At 42.7% G+C, this 23,769-nt stretch overlaps 1 protein-coding gene across 1 annotated transcript in view; it reads right to left on the minus strand.

Annotated features, from left to right (window-relative positions):
- The window catches only part of LOC143298366 (proteasome subunit alpha type-1-like), a 125,830-nt gene that overhangs the window by 52,118 nt on the left and 49,943 nt on the right, over window positions 1–23,769 (minus strand). The window contains exon 7 of the mRNA XM_076611267.1: window positions 5,086–5,215. Within this exon, the coding sequence (XP_076467382.1) occupies window positions 5,086–5,215 (130 nt within the window). The remainder of the gene's footprint in view (window positions 1–5,085; window positions 5,216–23,769) is intronic.

Consider the following 23,769-nt stretch of genomic DNA (forward strand, 5'->3'; position numbering starts at 1 on the left):
ACGCCCTTTTATGGATCTCCATAAGGGTGTCTAGCCACCCGCCTCACCAGTCCCAGAAGGGAGCGGTGGGAGTGCCGGTTTAGTCGCCGGCAACCCGACCCTGAACAGGTTGTACTGGATTACAGGTTACCAGTAGCAGATCTAATGACCTGACCTGACGCGGTAGAATGTAGTGGATAAGGGAAGGCACGGTGCCAGATCAGTCACAACTTATTTTACGGAATCTCTAAAGCCATTCATGCCTCAACAAACAATAAAGAGGTAACTCTCTCCATTCACAAGATTCACAGCTTCAAGTCAATGCTGCTTATGCTACCCATTGAAATAGCACACGGGTAAATGAAAGGTACATTGGAACTAACCCAGATTTATATCTCAGAAAAGGAAGGTCCGGGCTTGCCCTTTTATCAATCTGACATGAGCACACAGCAGCCCCTTTTTATCAGTGTGAAAATGACATGATTTTATACGTTACAGTTTGCTATGAACGTATTTTCCTCTGATTTTCGTTAAAACTTAGAAAATTGTCATTTCGGGGATAAAATTAGTACGTCCCATTAATGGGACAGAAGGGGCAAATAGGTAAGAGTTTTCATTCTTTCTTGAATGCACACAGGAACAAAGATGAACAAACTGGTTGACTTTTACTGAAGTAAAATACACTTTCCTTGGTAAAAACTAACAAAGAAAGCACCATTAGTCTGTGCATATATTTTTTTCTGGTTAAAAAATCAACAAACTTTTGGAATGAAATCAGCTTTATAGATAAAGTCGCAACTTACTTTATTTCTTTCTTTCTTTTCTTTTCTTTTTTTTTAATTTTTTTTTTTTTTTATCACAACAGATTCCTCTGTGTGAAATTCGGGCTGCTCTCCCCAGGGAGAGCGCGTCGCTACACAACAGCGCCACCCATTTTGGGGTATTTTTTCCTGCGTGCAGTTTGTTTTTCCTATCGAAGTGGATTTTTCTACAGAATTTTGCCAGGAACAACCCTTTTGTTACCGTGGGTTCTTTTACGTGCGCTAAGTGCATGCTGCACACGGGACCTCGGTTTATCGTCTCATCCGAATGACTAGCGTCCAGACCACCACTCAAGGTCTAGTGGAGTGGAAGAAAATATCGGCGGCTGAGCCGTGATTCGAACCAGCGCGCTCAGATTCTCTCGCTTCCTAGGCGGACGCGTTTACCTCTAGGCCATCACTCCACGGGAATTTATAAGCCCCAATAAGACAAGGAAATAAACTTAGATACTTCAAACCTCGTTTCTTGCAGATAATATCAAATTAAATATTTTGATTGAGACGTAAATAAAAATGACTAGTAATAAATGTCGAAAACAGAATCAGACCAGGAAATGGAATTTCAGATAACACTGTTTCATGTTTGTCCCCTTTTGACAAGTCAAGTTTTCACTGAAAACAGGAGAATTTGTGACTTCTGTGCCACTGAAGGCAGCTGAGTTCATCTGGTATGCCACGACTGGAAACATCTGTCACAGAACCCGACTTTGCATTTGGCGCAGTGTCGCATTGTTTTCTTGCCACATGATGTACATCTCACTTGTGTGGGTCAGCTTTGTACCAGATGGTTAACAAGGTCATATCTGACCTTTGATGGGACATATAAATGCCCCTGGACAACCAAATCCTGCATGAAAAGCTCGAGCAAGATAAACCATGACAACTCCACTGCGGAAGGCGGGAAGATCTAAAGGATTGTCCTTGATTGCACGTGTGGCTCTGCAGAGGTGCCATGCTTGCTGGGCGTAGACGTCTGGACAGTCAGCAAAGATGGGCCACTGTCACTTCTTGGATCATATGGCAGTCCTGCATTTCCCGGGGCTTCCGCACATTCTGATCTGTGCGGTTTACACCACCCATGGTTTGGTTGCAGTGGCGGATCATGAAGGGTCCTCATCAGTATCCTCACTCACATGAAGTGGTTCAATGAAGATATAGCTTCCTCAAAGGTGTTATCATCTTCTGGTATTGACACAACTTCAATTAGAGTGAATGATCTGTATAAAAAAAGAAGGAAAAAAAGAAGTAACGTATTTGTAATCAGCAAAACCCCCTACCCTCTGGTATCCACCGTCCCATTTTTGGGACGGCAAATCTAACCTAAGGAGGGAAGTACAAACACAAGCTGTCGGCAGTCCGACAAGAAAAAAATTCAGATAGTGTTATTCACATCAAAAATTTTAATAAAGAAATGGTACCATGATCTTTTTTTTTTTTTCTTTTTTTTTTTTTTTTTTTTTGCTTGCTCATGATGCTGCTGCTGTTCCCAGATTTTTTGTCGTTGCTGTTGTTGCACATGGTGGCCTCAGCTCCTGCTGTAAAGATAGTACTCTTAAAAACACAATGCCTGGATGCAAGCGATTTCCCCTGAAGAGCCTGCATCAACTGAGTCACAACAGAGTATGCATACACCGTCCCAAAATGGTGTTGAAACATATAAACGTTTTTATGGTCATGTTGATGTGTCGGGATCAGACCTTTTCCCCACCTCAGTACAATTCCATTAGAAATATTGATGGATTCATTTTTGTTCGATATTCAAATACAGACACAATAAAGTATTGTGACAGGAAGATAGTAACTAACATATGGAACGAACTGTCATCTCTGGCAAAACAAGCACCATCTATTTATCTATTCAAGAATCAACTGGACCATTCCTCAAAATTCTTAAATATTTTTAGATGTTTTGACGAGTAAAACCTTGGCATATTGTACATGAAACATTGACCAAATCATTCCATGCTAGTTTATGAAACAACTATGGGACTGTTAACAAGTTTCGAGGCTTGTTTAGTCCCTACTCTTTTTACTACACAATAATGATACTAATACTACTAATAATAAGGACAATAATAACAAAATGCAGGCTTATATATACAAATTTAAGACTAACTGACGTAAAATATGTACAAAGTCAACACAATCTCACATGACATTGGCTAAAATATACATATGAAAGACTAAGTGACATTAAAATATGTAAATCAACAAAGGCACCATCACAGGCTTTTACGTGTATGACCGTTTTTACCCTGCCATGTAGGTAGCCATACTCCGTTTTCTGGGGTTAAAGTACAGTTTGAAAAGATATGATTTGAGTGCTTTCTTGAATGTGGGTGTTTGGGTATAACGGAGGTGTGAGGGTAGTGAATTGCATTGTTTAGGTGCAACAAAAGAAAAGGAACGTTCACCGTAAGTTTTTTGTACGAATCATTGGAATAGACAATGTAATGTGCGCTTGTCATTTAAGAACGAAGTTGTCTGGATGGTGAATAGACAGAAAGTAGATCTGAAAGATAGACATGACAAGAATCATTGAAGAAATTGTAACAAAGGACTGAGAGTTTGTATTGTATTCGTGCTTGAATGGGGAGCAAGTGAAGGGAAGCGAGTAGGGGAGTGATGTGTTGACATTTCTTAGCTTTGAGAGTGAGCAGTGCTGCAGAGATTTGAACTTTTATAAGTTTGTTAACATAGTGTTTGGGGCAGCCAGCTAGAAGAGCGTTTCCATAATCTGATCTAGATAGAACAAAAGAACAAACCAAAGTCTTTTGGTTTCTGTGGTTAGATATTGACGAATGGAGCTGATTTGTCGAAGTGCTGCGTATGCTGACCTACAAATGTGGTTGATGTGTATGTCAAGTGTCATGTCATCTGAAAGCATGCACCCTGAATGTTGAGAAAGGTATGTCTGAAGTTCCTACCAGGATGAAGGCTTAGGCAAGTTAGAAAATGAGCGCTTTGTGTGAATGAGAAGTGCCTCTGTTTTATTATCATTTAGTTTGAGTTTGTGATTTGTCATCCATGATTTGACATCTGTGATGCATGACTGTAAAGTCTGTATGGTTTGACCTTATTCTGTAGGGTGACATGTTCTATAAAGCTGTATGTCATCTGCGAAAGATTGATTGGAAACAAAGTGACTTTGGATGAGCGTATGAAGAGGTTTGGTGTACATGATGAATAAAACAGGTGCTGGTTGTGGTGAGTGGTTATTGATGACTGTCTGGATGCGACTTGAAAGATAGTTTCTAACAAAGTAAGAACAGAAACATGACCTTGATCTTGTGCCAGGAGTATATCGTTAGTGACCTTGAGAGGTGCAGTCTCTGCATAATGTGAGGGTCGGTGTGCTGATTGGTTGGGTGACAGCAGGGAATGTGAGTTTAGGTATTCAAATAACTGACCATAGACACAAAAGAGGCGTTTCTTAAGCAGTGGTTTTACAACTGCAGCTTTATAACTAGAGAGGAAAGAACCCGACAGAAGACTTTCATTTACTACATGTGTCAATGACTGCTATTGACAACTATGTCTACATAGGCCTCAGTGATACACAGTCACATATGCCTGTCTGTAAATATATAAGAAATAATATTAACTGAACTACCCAATCGAAACGAAAGAACAATGAAGTTAGTAGAGCAAAGGATTAAGAAACACCAAAGATTTACCACTCTTCCTTGTTTGTTGAACTACGCAATGTCTGTAAAGTGTGTAAATAACATATAATGACCATTAAACTGTTCAATATTTCAAGTCCACTGCTAAAATTAATCTGTATTTCAGATGTAGATGATTAATTAGACTGTACCTCTGACATTTATTTACAACAGAAGTGAAAGTAAAGGACTTGGGCAAGTTACATATGTCATGTACCATATGCCCTGTATGCCAAGAGAGAAGGGGTTCCTATCCGCCAAACGGGCGTTTTGTTTGTTGCTTGACAACTATGACTGCCATTATGGTTTGGTGTCAAGTAGGAGTGATCAGTTATTGTGTCTGATCAATAAATCATTGTGGGAATGATCATGAGCGCTAAATATTGCTTTTTCTCTTATTTGTGTGTCCAGTTCCTCCCCTTTCCCAGCACACTGCCACAAATACTTTATTATCATCATTATTTATATCATAATAAGAAATATGCTGGTCATATGGACACTGACGATGCAGTCACAAATGCTTACTGCTTAGTATCATTATCAAACATTATTTTTACATATAGTAAACAAATGCAAGCTGATTCAGTTGCAGACAAAAATGATAAGGCTATATGTCTTACAGTCTGGAAACAGGTTGATGTGTTTTTCCAGATACGTGCGGGCAGACTGGGACCTAGCACCGACAGCCATGGCTTTGCAATCGTAATAGTTGGCTGAAGGACAGGCTTGGTAAATGTGAGACCCTGTCGACTGAAAAGCATGCACAAAAATACATAATCATAGTAATTAATATTCATACACGTTCAAAGAAAAAAAGGATAAACTCTTAGTATTCCATCTTAGACTTAAACATACGAGCAAAGTAACAGTGCAACTATTCCTTGTATACTGGAAAAAACAAACAAACGCCGAACCTCTGCACACACACACACACACACACACACACACACACACACACACACACACGCACGCACGCACACACACGCACGCACGCACACATAAGGTGAGAGAGAGAGAGACAGCATAATGAATGACCATCAGTACGTCTTTGCATATGATATTGTGGTGTCAAATCTAAAAGATTCATAAGAGAATAATAAAAGTTCACTTTAATTTTTCAAAGTTCAAATCACTTTTTAAATTTCCAGGAATATTATTCCATAACTTACCCCCAGAATATGCAAGACTTGATTTACACAAAGTGATAGTTGCGAAGGGGAGATTAATTTTATGTTAGTGTCAATGTTGTTTTGAATGCCATGTGGATATCTGATACAATTAACTACATATTGTGTAATGATGCAAGAAACTCGACAGAACATTGATTGTGGCATTGCAAACATATACGGTCCTTTTCGACCTCTTTAGAAAGATTGTTTAATGAAAAATGTGAAAATGCCTATAACATTATGATCTGTCGCAGTTTAGTACTTTTTGGCGAAGAGCAGCATTGTACAGATAACGCATTTGATTTTATCATAATGTTTGCAAAACTTTTTGTCTACAAATGCAAAATTGAAAAAATGCATACCAAATCTGCATGCCTTTTTAAAACAGCTGTATGTGATACACAAAATTGAATAGTATAATGCGCATGTAAAAGATGATGTATCCAAATCTAATGTGCAGTGGAACTTTTTTTAGCCAATGATTTCTTTTTGCCAGCAGTTAATACTTATTTCCAAATGTCTTTTTCGTAACCACTTCTTCCCACGGGATTTTGGTGTGGTTCTGGTGTCAACTGTCGTTGCTGACTCGAACATAATTTATTTATTAATTGACTTATGCCCTATTTTATTTTATTTTACTTGTTATTATTACTGTCTTTTTTCTTTAACATTTTGTTGTTTCTTTGGTTACAATGGTACATGGTGTGGCATTTGCTTTCTTTCTTTGTTGTATATTTGATTGTCTACATGTAAAAAAAAATTTAAAAAAAAAAAAGAAGAAGAAAAAAAAAGAAGGAAAAAAAAAAAAAAGAAAAAAAAAAGTGTCTATATTCATTAAAAGTGAACGTATTTACTAAGGAAGACAGAGCATAAATATGGAACATTTTATACATGGAGATGCCTATGTTATACAAAAGTCTAGCCTTGAGAAGGAGGATGTCTGCTTCTTTATAGTCACGGCAAGGCGACATTGTTTGCTTTTATCTGTTAATTTTCAATGGCACGGTCCACGTCAGTAGTTGTGATTTCTGTTTTTAGTGACGGATAATAACAATTCCACTGTCTGTCCATCTGTGCTTTCTGTTCGGTTTGCCTGTACTGTTTCGGTCTCTGTGTCAGAGAGGGGTTGATTTGTTAATAGTTGATTTAACACAGTGGAGTGATGGCCAAGAGGTAACGCGTCCGCCTAGGAAGCGAGAGAATCTGAGCGCGCTGGTTCGAATCACGGCTCAGCCGCCGATAGTTTCTTCCCCTCCACTAGACCTTGAGTGGTGATCTGGACGCTAGTCATTCGGATGAAACGATAAACCGAGGTCCCGTGTGCAGCATGCACTTAGCGCACGTAAAAGAACCCACGGTAGCAAAAGGGTTGTTCCTGGCAAAATTCCGTAGAAAAATCCACTTCGATAGGAAAAACAAATAAAACTGCACGCTGGAAAAAATACCCAAAAATGGGTGGCGCTGTTGTGTAGCGACGTGCTCTCCCTGGGGAGAGCAGCCCGAATTTCTCACAGAGAAATCTGTTGTGATAAAAAGAAATACAAATACAAATACATATCTTTTGTGGATGCTGATGAATGGGTTAAGGGGAGGGGGGGGGGGGGACACGGCAGTGCAAAAGAGACCAAAATGATGATTTTTTTCATGATTTGGATTTTTGACGGATTTTGATTCTTGAACATCTCTTCTACCATATGCATAAGTGTTTCCACTGTAAACATGTCTTTAACAATGAAAAATTGCCAATAAAGATTGCTTGCTGAATCACGGAAGTGTTTATTTTGTTCAATTTCGACGCAAGTCGTTAAGTTTCTGACCTTGACAACATGCCTTGGACTTGCCCAATGATGAGTAAACCAACAACCATGAGACTTTGCATGACTGTTTTATAACATGTTATTAAAGTTTTGTCGTGAGTGTGTATAAAATATTCTCTTTAAGCAGATTACAGTAATACTGCTGGCCGAATCTAGAAGCATAATCTATAACAGATTGAATAAACGAATGAAAGAATAGTTTTCTTGCACGCAAGTTAAAAAAATCATCTGTTTTTCTTAACTGATTTAGGTTTGAAGCAAGATGTTTAGACATAATTTCTATTTGTTTCGAACAAAATAAGATTGTTTTCGATCATTATTCCCTAGATTTTATGATTGGCAAATTCTATGTTTTTTCGTTTGCAATATTGAGGACTGGTAAATTTTTGAAAAGGTTTCGTCGCTTTTATCTTGTGGTAATCATGAATTTAGTTTTAAGGGGAGAGCCATGTGATTCAAACGTGTCCATTGAACAAGAATGCTGTTTTCTTGAATGGTAAGATGAAGACTCTGAGCATCTGTATTATTTGTATCTGACGCACTTGCATCAGTAGACATGTCATTTTGTATTTTTTAGAGATAACAGCATATTGCTGATGTAAAATGAAAATAATATAGGACTCAGTACCAAACCTTGTGGAACACCAAATTTGTCGTGGAGAAAATGTGATGTAAACGTGTTAAGATACTGTCTGTTGTCCGTTGAAAGGAAAAGATGAAATCAATTACAGTGTTTCAGAACATAAAAAATATATAAATAGGAGGAGTTTGTATTATACTCCATGTTTGGTGTTTACATATACTTACCATGTCAAACTGATGCAAACTAGGCCTATGGTTTGCTCTGTTTGGCCAAATTTCGCGCGGCTAACAGTGAAAAGACGCCCCTCTTAGTCTGGCCCGCTCTTAGCCAATCAAACGCCTCTAACAGCTATAAGCGCTGAATCATTCCGTGGCCATGAATGAAAATGCCCCATGAGAACCACGGCGGAGACGCGGGGACGGACGGGCGGGCATTCGAGTTTGACATGGTAAGTATATGTAAACACCAAACATGGAGTATAATACAAACTCCTCCTTTTGGTGTCATATACTGTACCATGTCAAACTGATGCAGAATTTAAAGCAAATGGAGGAGGGCAACGCCTACTGGTTCGTCTGGGGAGCCCTTGAAACTGAGACGGCAGTGTTAGCCGCGACAAAGGAAATCCCCTTGGAACCGTCAGCCCTGGTCATACGGAAATCCCGGAGGTAGAAGTTGATGAAGGGATTCTCCGACCGCCAGAAGGCTGCCTCCAAGACATGCTGCAGTGGTACCGAGTGCTGGAAAGCAGCCGAAGTAGCTATGGCCCGCACTTCGTGTGTTCTGGGATTAAGACAGCTGAGATCCTTGTGTGCATGAGAGTAGGCTCTACGAATGACTTGGGAAACCCAGGGGGAAATGGTGCCTGCAGCGATATCTTTCTTGTAATTCTCATTGAGGGAGATGAGAAGGCGCCTCTGAGAAGAACGCCTATGGCGAGACCTATTGCAATAGTATTTGAGGCACCGAACGGGGCAGAGATGCCTATCTTCATCATCTTGTGCCAGAATATCCGACAAAGGTCTGACCCTCAGAGAGGGGGAAGGGACCTCGGGGTCTTGGTTCTTAGCCAGAAACTCTGGAAGGAAACAAAGAGTGATGGAACCATCTCTGTGGAATGCTAGATCTTGTGGCAGACCACTAAGACCATGAATCTCACTTCTACGACGGCCCGTGGCCAGCAACAGAAGGAAAGTGGTCTTGAGAGTGAGCAGGTCAAAAGGAATAGTCCCCAATGGCTCAAAGGGCTGTTTTCGAATGAAATCCAGCACCAGGAACAAGTCCCAGAGGGGCACTCTTCTGGGATTCCTAGCTTCCTTCAGAGAGGCGCCCCTAGCCACTTCTCTGAGCAGGAAATCAGCTTCAAAAGCGGGACCACCTAGCTGTTTGATAGTGGTACAAATGGCAGACCTGTACCCTCTCACAGAACTAGCAGACAGGTTGAGAACCGAGGAGCAGTGAGCCAAAAAGTTGGCCAGCTGCATGCTCGTAGGGTTAGTAGGGGGAATGTTCTGAGCTGTACACCAACTCAGCCATTTCTTCCATCGAAAGTCATACAAAGTCTCTGTTCCCTCCCTCCTGGCTTTGGAGACTATGGAGAGGAGGTCGGAGGAGGCACCCCCCTTGGTCAGCGCGGCGGACACAGAGGCTGACCGAGGGGTGGAAGATTTCAATGGTGATGCTGACAGATCCGCCCGCACAGCAGCCACGCGTGCAGGTGGAGCATTTGAGGATTGGAGTGAGGAATGCCCGAACGAGGCTGCCTCAGCAGATGAGGTTTGGTTTCCAGTTCCAGTGGTGGAACATGTGTCAGGGACTGAAGGACCGGAAACCAGGGCTGGGCTGGCCATTTCGGCGCAATGAGGATCATCTGCGGGCGTTCCAACCTGGCTTTCCGTATCACCTTGGACAGGATTGGAAAGGGAGGAAACGCGTAGGCAATCAGACTGCTCCAGTCTAGAGAGAGAGCGTCCACTGCCCATGCTTCTGGGTCGGCGACTGGAGAGACGTACGTGGGAAGTCTCTTGCTGAACCTTGTCGCAAAGAGGTCCACCATCGGCCGGAACCACTGTTCCCACACTCCTTGCAGGGTGTCCTTGTCCAGGGTCCACTCTGTGTGTATGACACTCTTGGACCTGCTGAGAGCATCTGCCAAAATGTTGTCTTTCCCTGCTATGTGTCTCGCTGAAAGTGCAATGCCCTTGCTGTGGCACCAACGGAGGAGAGCCTCGGTCCGCAGAGAGAGGTCTGCCGAGTGCGCTCCGCCCCCTTTGTTCACGTAACAAGCGACTGTTGTGTTGTCCGTGAACAAGCGAATGGTCTTGCCTTTGGCCTCCGCTATGAAGTGCTGGAGAGCCCTGCGAACTGCCTCCAGTTCCAGAACATTGATGTGGCATAGGCGCTCCTCCGGGGACCAAGTCCCTGCTGCATGGAGTGAGTCCATGTGGGCTCCCCAGCCCATGGAGGAGGCGTCTGTGAATAGTGCCACCTGAAGAGTAGGTGGGGCTATGGGCACCCCCTGTGTCAGAAGAGGGGTGGTTAACCACTCTGATGTCACCTCGAGGAACCACTCGCCCAGACATATCCGGGTATCCCATGGCTGAGTGCTCTGGGACCACCGTAGCCTGAGTGCCCTCTGAAGAGGGCGCTTGAGAACCCTGCCCAGAGGGATGAGAGGTGCCATGGACTCCATCATGCCCAGGAGGGAAGAAAGTGTCCGCGCCGTTGCTTGGGAGGAATGGCGCAAGTGGTTGAGGAGGCCTGCCAGACGGTCCCACCGATCTGGCGTCGGAGAGACTATCATGGACCGCGTGTCGAATCTCATCCCTAAGAAGTCGAAGGACTGGCTCGGGGACAGATCGCATTTCTCCTGGTTCGTGATGAAGCCCAGTTGGGAGCACAGGTCTAGAAGTCTGGCTGTATGACTCTGGCACAGAGCCTGTGACTGGGCCAGAATAAGCCAGTCGTCAAGGTACACACAGAGCTGAATGGACTCCGACCGGACGATTGACACCAATTCCCGCACCACCTTGGTAAACAGGAAAGGGGCAAGGGACAGACCAAATGGGAGGGCAGAGAACTGGAACACTCTGTCCCTCCACACGAACCTCAGGTACCGGCGGGATGCCGACCCCTCCCGTGGGGAGACGGGTGGCTTGGCCCGGGGTGGGCTAAGTGGAGGTCCCCCCCCGGAACCAACTGTTTTTCTCCCCCAGGAGGAGGTGGGGGAGGGGGGTCGACCGAGGAGGGAGGAGGGGAAACAGCACTGGGGCCCCTGAGGGCCGTCTCCGTGTGGGGACCCGGGTAACGGCGGGGGGCGGCCTCCCCTTGGGAGTCCGCACCCAGCCGCGAGTTCCCACCACCAAGAGAGGACGTGCTACTCCCCCTTCCACCCGCCTCGCGCTGGGACACTTCGGGAGGTGACGCTCGAATCCCTTTCCCCCCGGTCCCCTTCATGACCGTTTTATCGGGACGAGCGTCCCCTCCGCGATCAGCGTCTGCAGACGCATCGCCGCGGTCCCTATCGGGAGAAATCATGAGCTCCGGGCCTGGGAGAGTCTCTTGGCGAGTATCTCTGCCAGCATCATGATCCCTGGCTTCGTAGGATGGCAAACGAGGCATGGTACCGCGCGTAAGCACCCAGCGAACAATACGATCCCCAACAGAGAAAGGAAAGACAGGATCGACTCAGAGGTAGAAAAATACGAAGAAATCGAGGGGGCCGAGTCGAAACGAGTACATAGAATGTAAGCACAATACACATGCAAGCCGCATACAACAAAATAAGGCCAAATGAAAACGCTTAATAGCCAAAAAAAGCGTTAGACGAGACAGAGCGAAAACCTGACAAGATGGCGTGGAGAGCCTTGGCCAAAGGAATGATTCAGCGCTTATAGCTGTTAGAGGCGTTTGATTGGCTAAGAGCGGGCCAGACTAAGAGGGGCGTCTTTTCACTGTTAGCCGCGCGAAATTTGGCCAAACAGAGCAAACCATAGGCCTAGTTTGCATCAGTTTGACATGGTACAGTATATGACACCAAATGCCAATTTTCTAATGAGCAGTTATGGTTTATGACGTCAAAGGCTTTTGTGAAATCTACAAAAAGAACTCCGGTATATTGTTGTTTATCTATATTCAAAAGCCATCTGTCTATCAATTTGGTAAGTGTTGTGTGACAAGAAGGATTCTTTCTAAATCGAGATTGATTTGGATATATGAGGTCGTAAGTGTTCAAATGTGAAAGAAGGCACTTATTGATGTGTTGTTCAAGTGGTTTTGATAGAACAGGTAGATCCGAGACAGGTCTATAATTCGATGGGTCAGATTTATATACTGGTATTATTTTTACTTGTTTTAAAACATTTGGAAAGCAATATCTATCAATACAAAAATTGTATATACATATAGGTAAGAGTTTCTGCAATAACAGGTGCTGAAAGTGAAAGACTTCCATCTTTTCCATCAATCCCGCAAGTGGCTGTCTGTTTAACGCAAAGAAAACTTAATGAACACCAAAGGTACTTATCTTTAAGTTTGATTTGATATTCTTTGCTTGGCAGGATTTTCTGAATTCTTCTCGGTCACTGTCTTTTGATTCGTAATTTTTGATAACTTTGTATTTTACGATTGAGAATGATGGTTTAGTTTATCAAGTGATATATCATTTATAAGATCTGAGCTTGAGATAATGTTTTTAGTTGTTTGTTGATGTTTGATTTTCCATATTGTTTTACTGTCTTTCTTTTTTTATTTATTAGAGATAGGACGTATTTTTTCTTTCTGCTCGCATCACGGATTTAACTTTATTCCTTTGTTTTTAAACGCGTTACGAAAGCCATTTTGTAATAAATATTATCTTTGATATATAGCGTTCTGAACGTCTTTTGCAAGCCAAAGGGGTTTTGCCTTATGCTTAACTCTTGTATTTGGAAAGCTTCATATGCGTTCTCTGCTTATGGCGTAGAACAATTAGGCTCGTTCTACAACAGTACAAAAAAATTCTGTATGGTCAAGAGCAAAAGAATTTTGAAAAAAAAAAAGAAAGAAAAAAAAAGATTTAGAGTTTTAGTTTGTCAGTACTGGAAAATACTTCATAACATATTCCCAACAAATATAACTTTACACAGGATTTAAAAAAGAAAACGAAAATAATAATAAATGCCCTGTCGTGTTGACACAGTTGACTATATTGAAGATTTCTTAAATGCCTGTCCAGAAGCACATGATTTCTGGGTATACACTGAAAATATAAAGTATTGAAAAGAAAATAACAGATTGAGAATATCAGTTACAATACATTCCCCACAGTTCAAATGAAAGTATCACTACAAGAATTTCATAATTTCATCATCTTAGCAGGAAAAATGTGTATATGTATAAAACAAAACAAAAATCAAAAACAAAAAATCTTCTTTGCCCCTGCAGTCTATTTTTGGACGTGAAATTAACCTCAAAAGCGGAGGTGACAGAGAAATCGTCTAACTTAATATGTTAAACATTATGATTACGCTCATGTGCTTGCGCAGACGTATGATCACACCCACACCCACGCCCACGCAGGCACACTGGAACAAACGCATAAATAAAACAAAAACAAAAACCCAACAAAAAACACGATTTGAATTGGGGGAGTGAGTGAAGAGTGAAAGAGACACACATCGCATGATGCAACACACACTAGAGTAAGTAAAAACAACAACTAAAAAACAAGACATGTGTAATTATCCGTTGAACATTAAAGAAACAACGCATAAGTTGTCCATCATAAGGGAAACTTCTCACACACACACACACACACACACACACACACACACACACACACACACCTGTGTGTGTGTGTGTGTGTGTGTGTGTGTGTGTGTGTGTGTGTGTGTGTGTGTGTGTGCACGCGCGGGTGTTTTCAGGGAATGAAGAAAGCCTCGTGTTGTGCACCACAAAAAGGGAGAGACGTAGGTGATTTAGGTGATTTTGTTGTCAGATCACAAAATATAGGTTTTATAAAGGAAGAAATGTCAACGATGCAGAAAAAGGGTTAACTACTTGTCTACCAAAAGGAGATCAACCAAGAGAATACTTACAGAATTGGAGGCCTGTATCCTTGCTAAATATTGTTTGTAAGGAAGGATCAGCACGTATAGCAAGTAGAATAAGGTCAGTTTTGGCGAAGTTCAGAAGGTTTTATTCTAGGTAGATATACTGGCGATATGATATCCTGCATTACTTTCATGCTTGTTGGTTTCAATAGACCTTGAAAAAGAAAGCATTCGATTCAGTAAACTGGAAATATATAAAGAAGGTTTTAAACGCCTTTTGCTTCGGCGAAGATATATGTAAATTACTATGCACTTTCTATAAAGATATAAAATCATATGTTATAGTAAATTGTCAGGTATCCCAAAGTTTTAAAATACAAAGGAGATGCCGTCAGACACTAGTTAATTAGTCAATTTGCTGACGGTACAACATTTACGTTAGATGGATATAAAGAATAGCATGAAGAATCGTTCGAAACACTCAATAGATTTGAAGAATTCGCCTGTCTGAAACTAAATTACAATAAAATGTGTGGCTAGGGCGTATGACGAATCAAAACACGCACTCTCCCAGAAAAGAAGATGAAATAGATGACGAAAATGTTTCCACCTTGACCATGACTAAAAGCTCTCTCTCTCTCTCTCTCTCTCTCTCTCTCTCTCTATATATATATATATATATATGAATGCAAAGCTCATTCTCAACCTATTCCCTAAACGCCTATTAAATCAAGCCTCTGTATCATTCACTGCAATATTATATTTGTTGTGCTTACACACGCTCAACCGACCAGCACCACCCGCCCCACCAGACATCCCGCCACCTACCAAGCTCCTCGACATCAACACCAACCCTCCCAGCAAGACCGAGATCGTCAAGGCCATCAAGTCCCTCAAGTCAGGAAAGGCAGCTGGCCCAGATGGAATTCCACCTGAAGCTCTGAAGGCCGACATCCAGACTTCAACTGAGATGCTGCACCCTCTCCTTTGCAAGATCTGGGAACAGGAGCGAGTGCCAAAAGACTGGAAAAGAGGACATCTTGTAAAGCTGCCAAAGAAAGGGGACCTTTCATCCTGCAACAGCTGGCGGGGAATCATGCTGTTGTCTATTCCGGGCAAGGTACTGAGCAGAATCATCCTTGAGAGACTGAAGAACGCTTTGGACAAGACACTTCGGGACGAACAAGCAGGCTTCCGACAAGATCGCTCGTGCACGGATCACATCGCAACCATGCGCATCATCATCGAGCAGTCCCTGGAGTGGCAGACCCCCCTGTACACAGTCTTCGTCGACTTTCAAAAAGCTTTTGACAGTGTCGACCGAGATGTCATCTGGAGACTGATGTACCACTATGGATTTCCACCAAAGTTTGTAACCATCATCCAGCAGATGTACGAAGACGCCACCTGTCAAGTGATCCACGATGGGAAACTGACGGAACCTTTCAGTGTGCAAACCGGCGTCCGTCAGGGTTGTTTGCTCTCACCGACCATTTTCCTGATGGTGGTTGACTGGGTCATGAGGCAGTCTACAGCAGATCGGAGGACAGGCATCCAGTGGACTTTTACTAAACAGCTGGAGGACCTAGACTTCGCAGATGACATAAGTCTTCTCTCCCACAGGCAGCAAGATGCGCAGGAGAAACTATGTCGTGTGGCAGAAGAAGCTGAGAAGACTGGACTCCAAATCAACATTGGGAAAACAGAGGTCATGAGGGTCAACAACAAAAAGCAAGATCCAGTGCAACTACACCAAGAGAACATCAAGGAGGTTGACAAGTTTGTCTACTTAGGCAGTGTTGTCAGCAAAGACGGGGGGACGGACGAAGACATCAAGAGCCGTATCAACAAAGCAAGACACGCCTTCAACACCCTTCGACCAATCTGGAGATCGACAGCCCTCTCAATCCGCAACAAGATCCGGATTTTTAACACCAACGTGAAGTCGGTTCTACTCTATGGCTCAGAGACGTGGAGAGTGACAAAGACCAGGACCCACAAGCTTCAGCCATTCACCAACAGATGTCTAAGAAACATCCTGAACATCAGATGGCCAGAGGTTGTCTCCAATGAAGAACTTTGGAACATAACAAAACAGGCCCCACTGGAGACGGAAATCAAGAAACGGAAATGGGGATGGATAGGCCATACACTACGCAAGCCTGCAACAAACATCACAAGACAGGCTCTTGATTGGAACCCTCAGGGGAAAAGGAAAGTTGGCCGTCCGAAGCAGAACTGGCGGAGAAGCATTGAGGCAGAGACAAGGGCGGCCGGAATGACGTGGGCCGAACTGAAGAGGACCAGCCAGAGCCGGGTGCGTTGGAGGAGTGTTGTTGCGGCCCTATGTTCCCCACGGAATCAAGAGGAATAAGTCAAAGTCAAGTTACACACACACCTTAATCAGTTAGAAGCATACTTGATTTCAGTTAATCGTTCGTCGGTCTAAAGATTTCAGCTGACGCAAAGCTTACGTCATTTTGTCCTCCTCTCCAGACAACCCACTCACTGCTTGACCAGTGTTGCTGCACGCTATTGGCTGAGCTGGAATCTGTGCTTCTGCACCACCGTATTTAATTAATATTTCTTTGTCGGATCAGTAAACTACAAGTATTATATACTGGCAGAATCGTCGCGATTCCATCTTTAAATCTATTCCATTTATGTTTGTAATTTTCCGCGATGAGCTCGCTAAAACTGACCCTCTTCAGGTGACTTAAATTAAGATTATAAATTCATTGTAAATAATCAACACTTCATTTTACACTCATAGTTAGAAAGTAGGCGTTAAGCTCTTTCTTTTGTGACTTATCCGACGTAAATCGGTACAGGAATCACTGAACACCATGTAACATAGTTCTTGTCGGATAAACCCTGTATGAAACCGCGTGTTCCATTTCAGTATGAAACCAAAGAGACATCCATCATCGAAAAAATAAGACGCAGAAGAAACGAAAGAATGGCACCGAACCGGATGCAAACTATTCAGCCCCCATGGTGGAATACCGACACAGAGAGCCTGGATAGAAAAGCATGCAGCTGTCAAACTTTGGCAAAAAGAAGGAACAAAACCTTCTCCGGACAAATATATTGAAACAAAAATGAAAGAAAAAACTAAACAGTTTGAAGTCATTACTCAAGAGGCCAAAAATGACAAGTGGAAACAGTTTTGCGAGGCACTCAGTTATGACACAACATAGAGTTCCGGCAATTTTATCGTCGCATGGAAGGGAAAACGTGCACAACAACCCCAGACATGTTAGATACTGATGGAACCAAGCTTAAGACAAACGAAGAAAAAGGATCCCCCTGCTCAAACGTTTCATACAACACAGCAATCAAAGAAATATGTTGAGGAGTTAAACCAAACCCTTATGCACACTGGACCCGATGATGGCTTGATAACAGATGATCTAAACGAAGCAATAGCTAAATGCAAGAAAGAATCGGCTCCTGGCCCAGACAAAGTTCGTTACTCGGACATCAAGGAGCTATCAGAAGAAGATAGAAGCGAATTTTTCAATCTGTATCGTCCTCAGTGTGATCGACTACGGACTTGAGCTAACAACACTGTCTCAAAGCAGCCTCCTAAAATTAGAATGAGTTCAAAATGAAACTATGAGGCTGATCCTTGGAACAACAAAAGACACGCCCACGGAAACCATGCGATACCTGCTTGACCTTCCTTCAGTGCAGGCCAGAAACAAGTCAGAACGGGTTAAGACCTACTTCAGAGCATTAGAAAACCCTCAAAACCCACTGCATGACGCAGTCAAAGAACCAAAAGACAGAAGTCTAGGACGAGGAAGACCATGGATGGGGCAAGCAGAAGACACAATCCAGCTAGTATGCCGACTACAAAACCTGAAAGAAACAAAAGAATGGGAGAAAATCCCCAAAAACCTCAATCATCTATTCAACACAGCCATTTCACCCACTCTAGGAAGACATTGTCGGGAATGGCCAGAGGGCAAAACTGATGCAAAAGTGAAGCTACTCATAGAAGAAAACAATAAAGAAGAGGACATCATCCTATACACAGATGGCTCAGTCACCAAAGACCAATCCTGTTGGGGATTCACTGCAAACAAAATGGAAAAACAATTAGGGAAGAGAATGCTGTCTACAAAGTCACAACCTCAGCCTAACGATGGAAGTTGAAACTGACACATGCCCTCCAGTGGATATCGTCTATCCATATGCCCGGAAACCAACATGCCATGATTCTAACGGACTCAATGAACCTCATACAGAAAACTGAAAATGGAATGGGAAGCCCAGAGTGGCATAAGGCATTGCGCAACTTTCAGATTAAAAAAACTTATATGGTCATACTGTTCAGGACATGCAGGTGTTAAGGGAAATGAGCGAGCTGACAGACTTGCTGATAACGCAACAACAACGAGCGGCCTACATCTGGGAAAATCGGAAATCCTCAGAAAAGTCAAAGAATATCAAAAAGAACAGGTATAAGGCCATCACACCATCGATCGCTTCAAAGAAATAAAGGCAGAGAGAGGGGGCGGCCTAAAGTCTAGCATGAAAGGTAGAGCACGATGCTTTGCAAATCAAACAAATATCGGCATTATTTCCAAACCAACATTGCGCAAATTTCTTCAAAACGGAACAGAGTCTCTGTGGGCTTTTCCAAATACATTAGACTGAGCAACACACTAGACGCCACGTTTTTGGCATCAGAGATCTCCCCCCCCCCCCTCTCTTGCGGCCAATCAGTGGCAGCCTCTGTGCGTGTGTGTATGTGTGTGTGGGGGGTCTATGTGTTTGTGTGCGTGCGCGAGGGTGTAAGTGTACACAAGTGTCAGGAGAGTTCTGTGTACGTGCGTGTGTGTGTGTGTGTGTGGGGGGGGGGGGGGGGGGGGGGGGGGGGAGCGGGGGGACAGGGGGGGTAGAGGATGAGGTATGTGTGTGTATGCATGCCTACACTGTGGGAGCAACGGAATATTGGATCGTGCGGGTGTGCATATATATATATATCTTTGTATATATGTGTGGGGGGTTGGAGTGGGGGATATGGGCGTTTGTGTGTGTGCTTGTACAAGTAAGTGTGCCTGTGTGTGTGTGTGTGTGGGTGGGTGGGTGGAGGGGGGGGGGCGTGGATGCTGCGATACGTTGCCTAGAAATGAGTGTGTGGAGGAGGGGTGTTAGGGGGTGTGGGGGGGTCCAGGGTAATGTGTGTGTGTGTGTGTTTGTGTGTGTGTGTTGGGGCTCATGTACGTTTATGTGTATTTGATTGTGCTTTCATATCTGTGAAACTGCATGTTTGTTGCATATCTGTTATGCATATGTGTGTGTATGTGTGAATGTGTGTCTGCATGTTTTCCATTTATTTGCTTATTTATCATCATCGTTGTCTTATTTATTTATTTTTTTATTTTTTTTAATTTTATTTATATATTTATTTATTCATTATTGTTATTATCTTTTTTGTACACTTACAGTTGACTTCATCAAGTTTTTGCGCTTTATAAATATTATTATTTGTAGTAGTTTTTTTAATGTATTTATTATTTATTTATTTATTTATTCATTTTTATTTTATTTTATTTCTTTATTCTTTTTTGGAGGGGTTGTTATTTTATTTTATTTTATTTTATTTTATTTTTTCCCCTCAAGGCCTGACTAAGCGCGTTGGGTTACGCTGCTGGTCAGGCATCTGCTTGGCGAGATGTGGTGTAGCGAATATGGATTTGTCCGAACGCAGTGACGCCTCCTCGAGCTACTGATACTGATACTTGTCGGATTTGGCCTGATTTGAGGCGATCTGCTTTTCAGCACACGCCCGCTTTACTTGCGCAAGAAGCGACAGAGCGTGGTCAGTATTCACTTCCTACCTGGTCGGTCTCTGATTAGAGAGCCTGCTCTCTCTCTCTCTCTCTCTCTCTTGCCGTGTCACAAGCAGTGTGTGTGTGTGTGTGCGTCGTCCCAGAGGCTGAGGTCTCGCAACGTATCCCTGTAAGTACCCCATTTAGAATGTGCTAATGATTTATAAATTGTATTCTTTGACACAGTACTTGTGTTCATACGAGTATGTTGATATTGCTTTGTTCAGTTATTGCTTTGACATAATATAGTCACAGCTCGGCGATGATTGATCTAGAAACTCGCCATGTCGTCATATGCTCGTAGCAGTATTCCATTTAAGTCTTCTTAACGTCAATGCAGTCTCTGACAGTTTGTTCGAGAATGTTCAAGTGGATGACGCATTCTGTCTCATCTGCTGTCACTGATGAAGGATAGGTTACTTATCCCGCAACGGATAACTTGTGTAAGTTCATTCACCACTTAATGGTTAAGCCATGATGGTTCTTCACTTACTATCTGGTCTATCAGTTTGCCAGTATATCAAAGCCACTGATTCTGTTATCTTGTTTATTATTCATGTATTATTTCACATGCTGATATCAGTTGTACTGCTACAGTGTTTCACAGTCACGGTGTGCTCAGTACTCTAAGATGTGTGTAGTATTCTGTTGTGGTGATTACAAGATAGTGTTGTTGTGATATCAGCTATTGGTTAAAACCATCTGATATGTATCAGTCTGTTTATTATAATTAAGTTATGCTCTCCCCTATACGGCTTACTCCAGTATAGTGCTACATGATAAACAAATTCATTTGAGTCACTTTGACACAGTATAAGCTTTACCTAATCTATACTGTCAGTGTACTTTCACTTAATCAGCATAGCTGCAATCACTTTATCAATTTAAATGTATCAGAAATGTCATTTGATGTCAGTGTTTAGTCTTCACTCATACGCATTATCTTATGTTGTTGCTTATTCAAAACAAGAGTGATAGTCTTTCCATGTAATATGTATACATGTGCTTTACTATTCACTTGTGAATGACATTTGTTTGTGTCATTCCAGGCCCTGTCTTCCTCTTAGTTCTTCTCTCATTGTTTTCCTCTTAGTTCTTCTCCTTATCTCTTCTTCTTATAACTATTGTAAATCAAACAATAGAAAAACCCCTTTTGTGACTGGCCTCTATGTGTTTCTGGCCTGTGTGCGAGAATTCTTGTCTATCCTTTAATACAGTAAATCATCATTAGTTATTTCTTTTGTACCGTCCCCTTATATACCACTCGGGTGCGCGGCTACATATATACGAAAAAAAATGAAACAAAGGCGATAGACAGTCATGAATGGGAAAAAAAACCCACGAAAGTCTGCAAGGACTTTTATGCTTATAGCAAATTTCTTTTTGAGCATTTCATTTTCAGATTCAATCTTTGAATGAAATGCGATACACACGGATGAATGGAAAAAACAAAGAGGAAAATGTGTCACAATGAATATAAATGAATAAAACAGTTACTTACTATATCCTCAATATTTTCGAAGTCGTATAATTAGATTCTAATATATGTGTATGTGTGTGTGTGGTGTGTGTGTGTGTGTGTGTGTGTGTGTGTGTGCGTGTGTGCGTGTGCGCGCGCGCGAGCGCGTGTGTGTTGCGATTCCCAAGAAGGGCAAAGAATGTCGTACCCCTACTTTGGCTTCAAGATAAACATGTCAGGCACTGCTGCCAAACAACAAGAAATAAATGGAACTGAGGTGTTTAGGGTGATGCTGGGTAGGATATACTCAGTCCCACTCCCAGGTCAACAAGAAGCTGTAGGCCATCAATGTGATGGTAACATCAAAGTTGAACTTCTACTTCAGAAACCGTCACTTTACAGAAAAGCTCCTCAAGCAGCGAAATCTTATTGTCAGCTTCATCAAAGAGCGGCTGAATTTCAGTTCTTCCTCAACGTGGGCACAGATTCAAAGAAGGCTTGGTCTGCTGAAGTCCTCCACTATGTACCACACCGATCGTCTATCATTCTCGTTGGTGGGGTATGCAGGACCAAACGAGAACAACTTGGGTGGTTCTGCTATGGACGAGGACATATGGAGCAGTCTACTGGCCTCAGTTAATCAGAGTCGGGCTGAATGAGCTGTGTATCTGTCTGAGAGTCTAACTTGATGAGCACAACTGTCTGTAATGGGTGGTGCCATCAGCATCTGACAATGACATCATCCTGTTCAGGCACACTGATGCCCAGCAGCTCAACGCGGTGGTGACGAAGACGGAGGTGGACAAGGGCATGCAACACTTCAAGTCTCTCATCCGCCAGGGCAGACAATACAGAGGTTTTGCCTTTTGTAGACATGTCCTCTTCCCCATGCCATCTTGTCAACGACCAACTCGCCAGGTTCACCTTCAAGGGCAGGTTGCAGATGATGGAAACTCGCGATGTCAACAGTACGCACTATCCAGGCATACTTTGGGAATTCCAGTTTGACACCAAGTGACACGCACTGCTGCGGATGGCTGCAGGGACCAGTGCACAGAAAGGCATGACATGTGTGCGCAGCTGGTAATAAAGACGTTGAACACAACAACAGTTACCGACAATGTAGCTGTCCGTGAGAAAGGATGGTGCACGGTGCCACCTACACTGATATGATCAGACTGATATGTGCCTGATTGACCATGGCAATTCGGTAGCGTTCATCATAGAAGTGGCAAACACGTTTGGTGCATTTATTGACCAGTACTTCCAAGGCAAAACTGTCTGTACGTTCCACTGTGTCCAATATCAAATGATGCTGGGTTTTGTTTGTTTGGTTTTTTTCGTAAGAACAGTACACAGAATGGTGGTGCCAAGACTTGATGCAGATGGGGTAACCCAAGACGCGAAGCAAGAGTCTCGAGAAGTTTTCCTGCCTCAGTGTATCAGTCACATGTGTCACAAAGCCCTTGGCTGATGAGATATTTTATCAACAGACAATGGCAATAACTAATGAAATGAACATTTGCCCTGCTTAGAACCTGTGGGATGTGTGAGTGTATGTGCACGCGCGCGTGTGTGTGTATGCGTGCGTGCGTGTGGTTTATTTGTTTGTGTGTGTGTTTGTGCGTTTCAATGTGTGCGTATGTGTGTACGTATCTAGATAGTATAAGATTGTGTGCACTTCCGGTGCATCCTCTACACAGTTTGCAGTGCTTGCATGAACTTGTGTGTGTGTGTGTGTGTGTGTGTGTGTGTGTGTGTGTGTGTGCGCGCGCGCGCGCGCGCTAGATAGATAGAGATAGATAGAGAGCAAAGTGGGAGGAGCTGTGGGGGGTACTGGGGGAAGAATGGTGTGTGGATGGGGGGTGGGGGTACAGAGGGATGAGGACACTGGAAAAAAAAAGAAGAAAAAAAAAAGAAAAAGAAAAGAGAGACATAAGCAAAATGGATGGACACACTAACATCAAACATCTATAATAACTATGACAAATGTCCCGTTGAACTACACAGCAAACCTACAATAACAAAGAACATCTTGAAAAAAAAATCATTCACAAGAACGTTCCGAGAAGTTTGGTAAAAACTATTTTAGACTCTGAACATTCAAATATTACTTGTTTGCTAGAAGTAAGTTCACATATGCATTCAACATCTTTGCTGAACTGTTATAAAAGTGTTCAGCTTTTATCCTGTTATAATGCATGAATCTGCCTTAATCTGATAAAATTACTGTATGTATCTGACTGACTGATAGTTTATACTATAATCTAAAGCTTTGCCATTTTGCAGGTATATATTTCCCTGACTTTGCTCCACGATGCTTGTTCTGGTAATCGGTAACCCTCTTATACAGACAGAAGCACATTAAGTTCTGTGGTTCCCTATTCATGTTGTGTACCTT

The sequence above is a fragment of the Babylonia areolata genome, chromosome 23 (assembly GCF_041734735.1).
Source record: "Babylonia areolata isolate BAREFJ2019XMU chromosome 23, ASM4173473v1, whole genome shotgun sequence".
Lineage (NCBI taxonomy): Eukaryota > Metazoa > Mollusca > Gastropoda > Neogastropoda > Buccinidae > Babylonia > Babylonia areolata.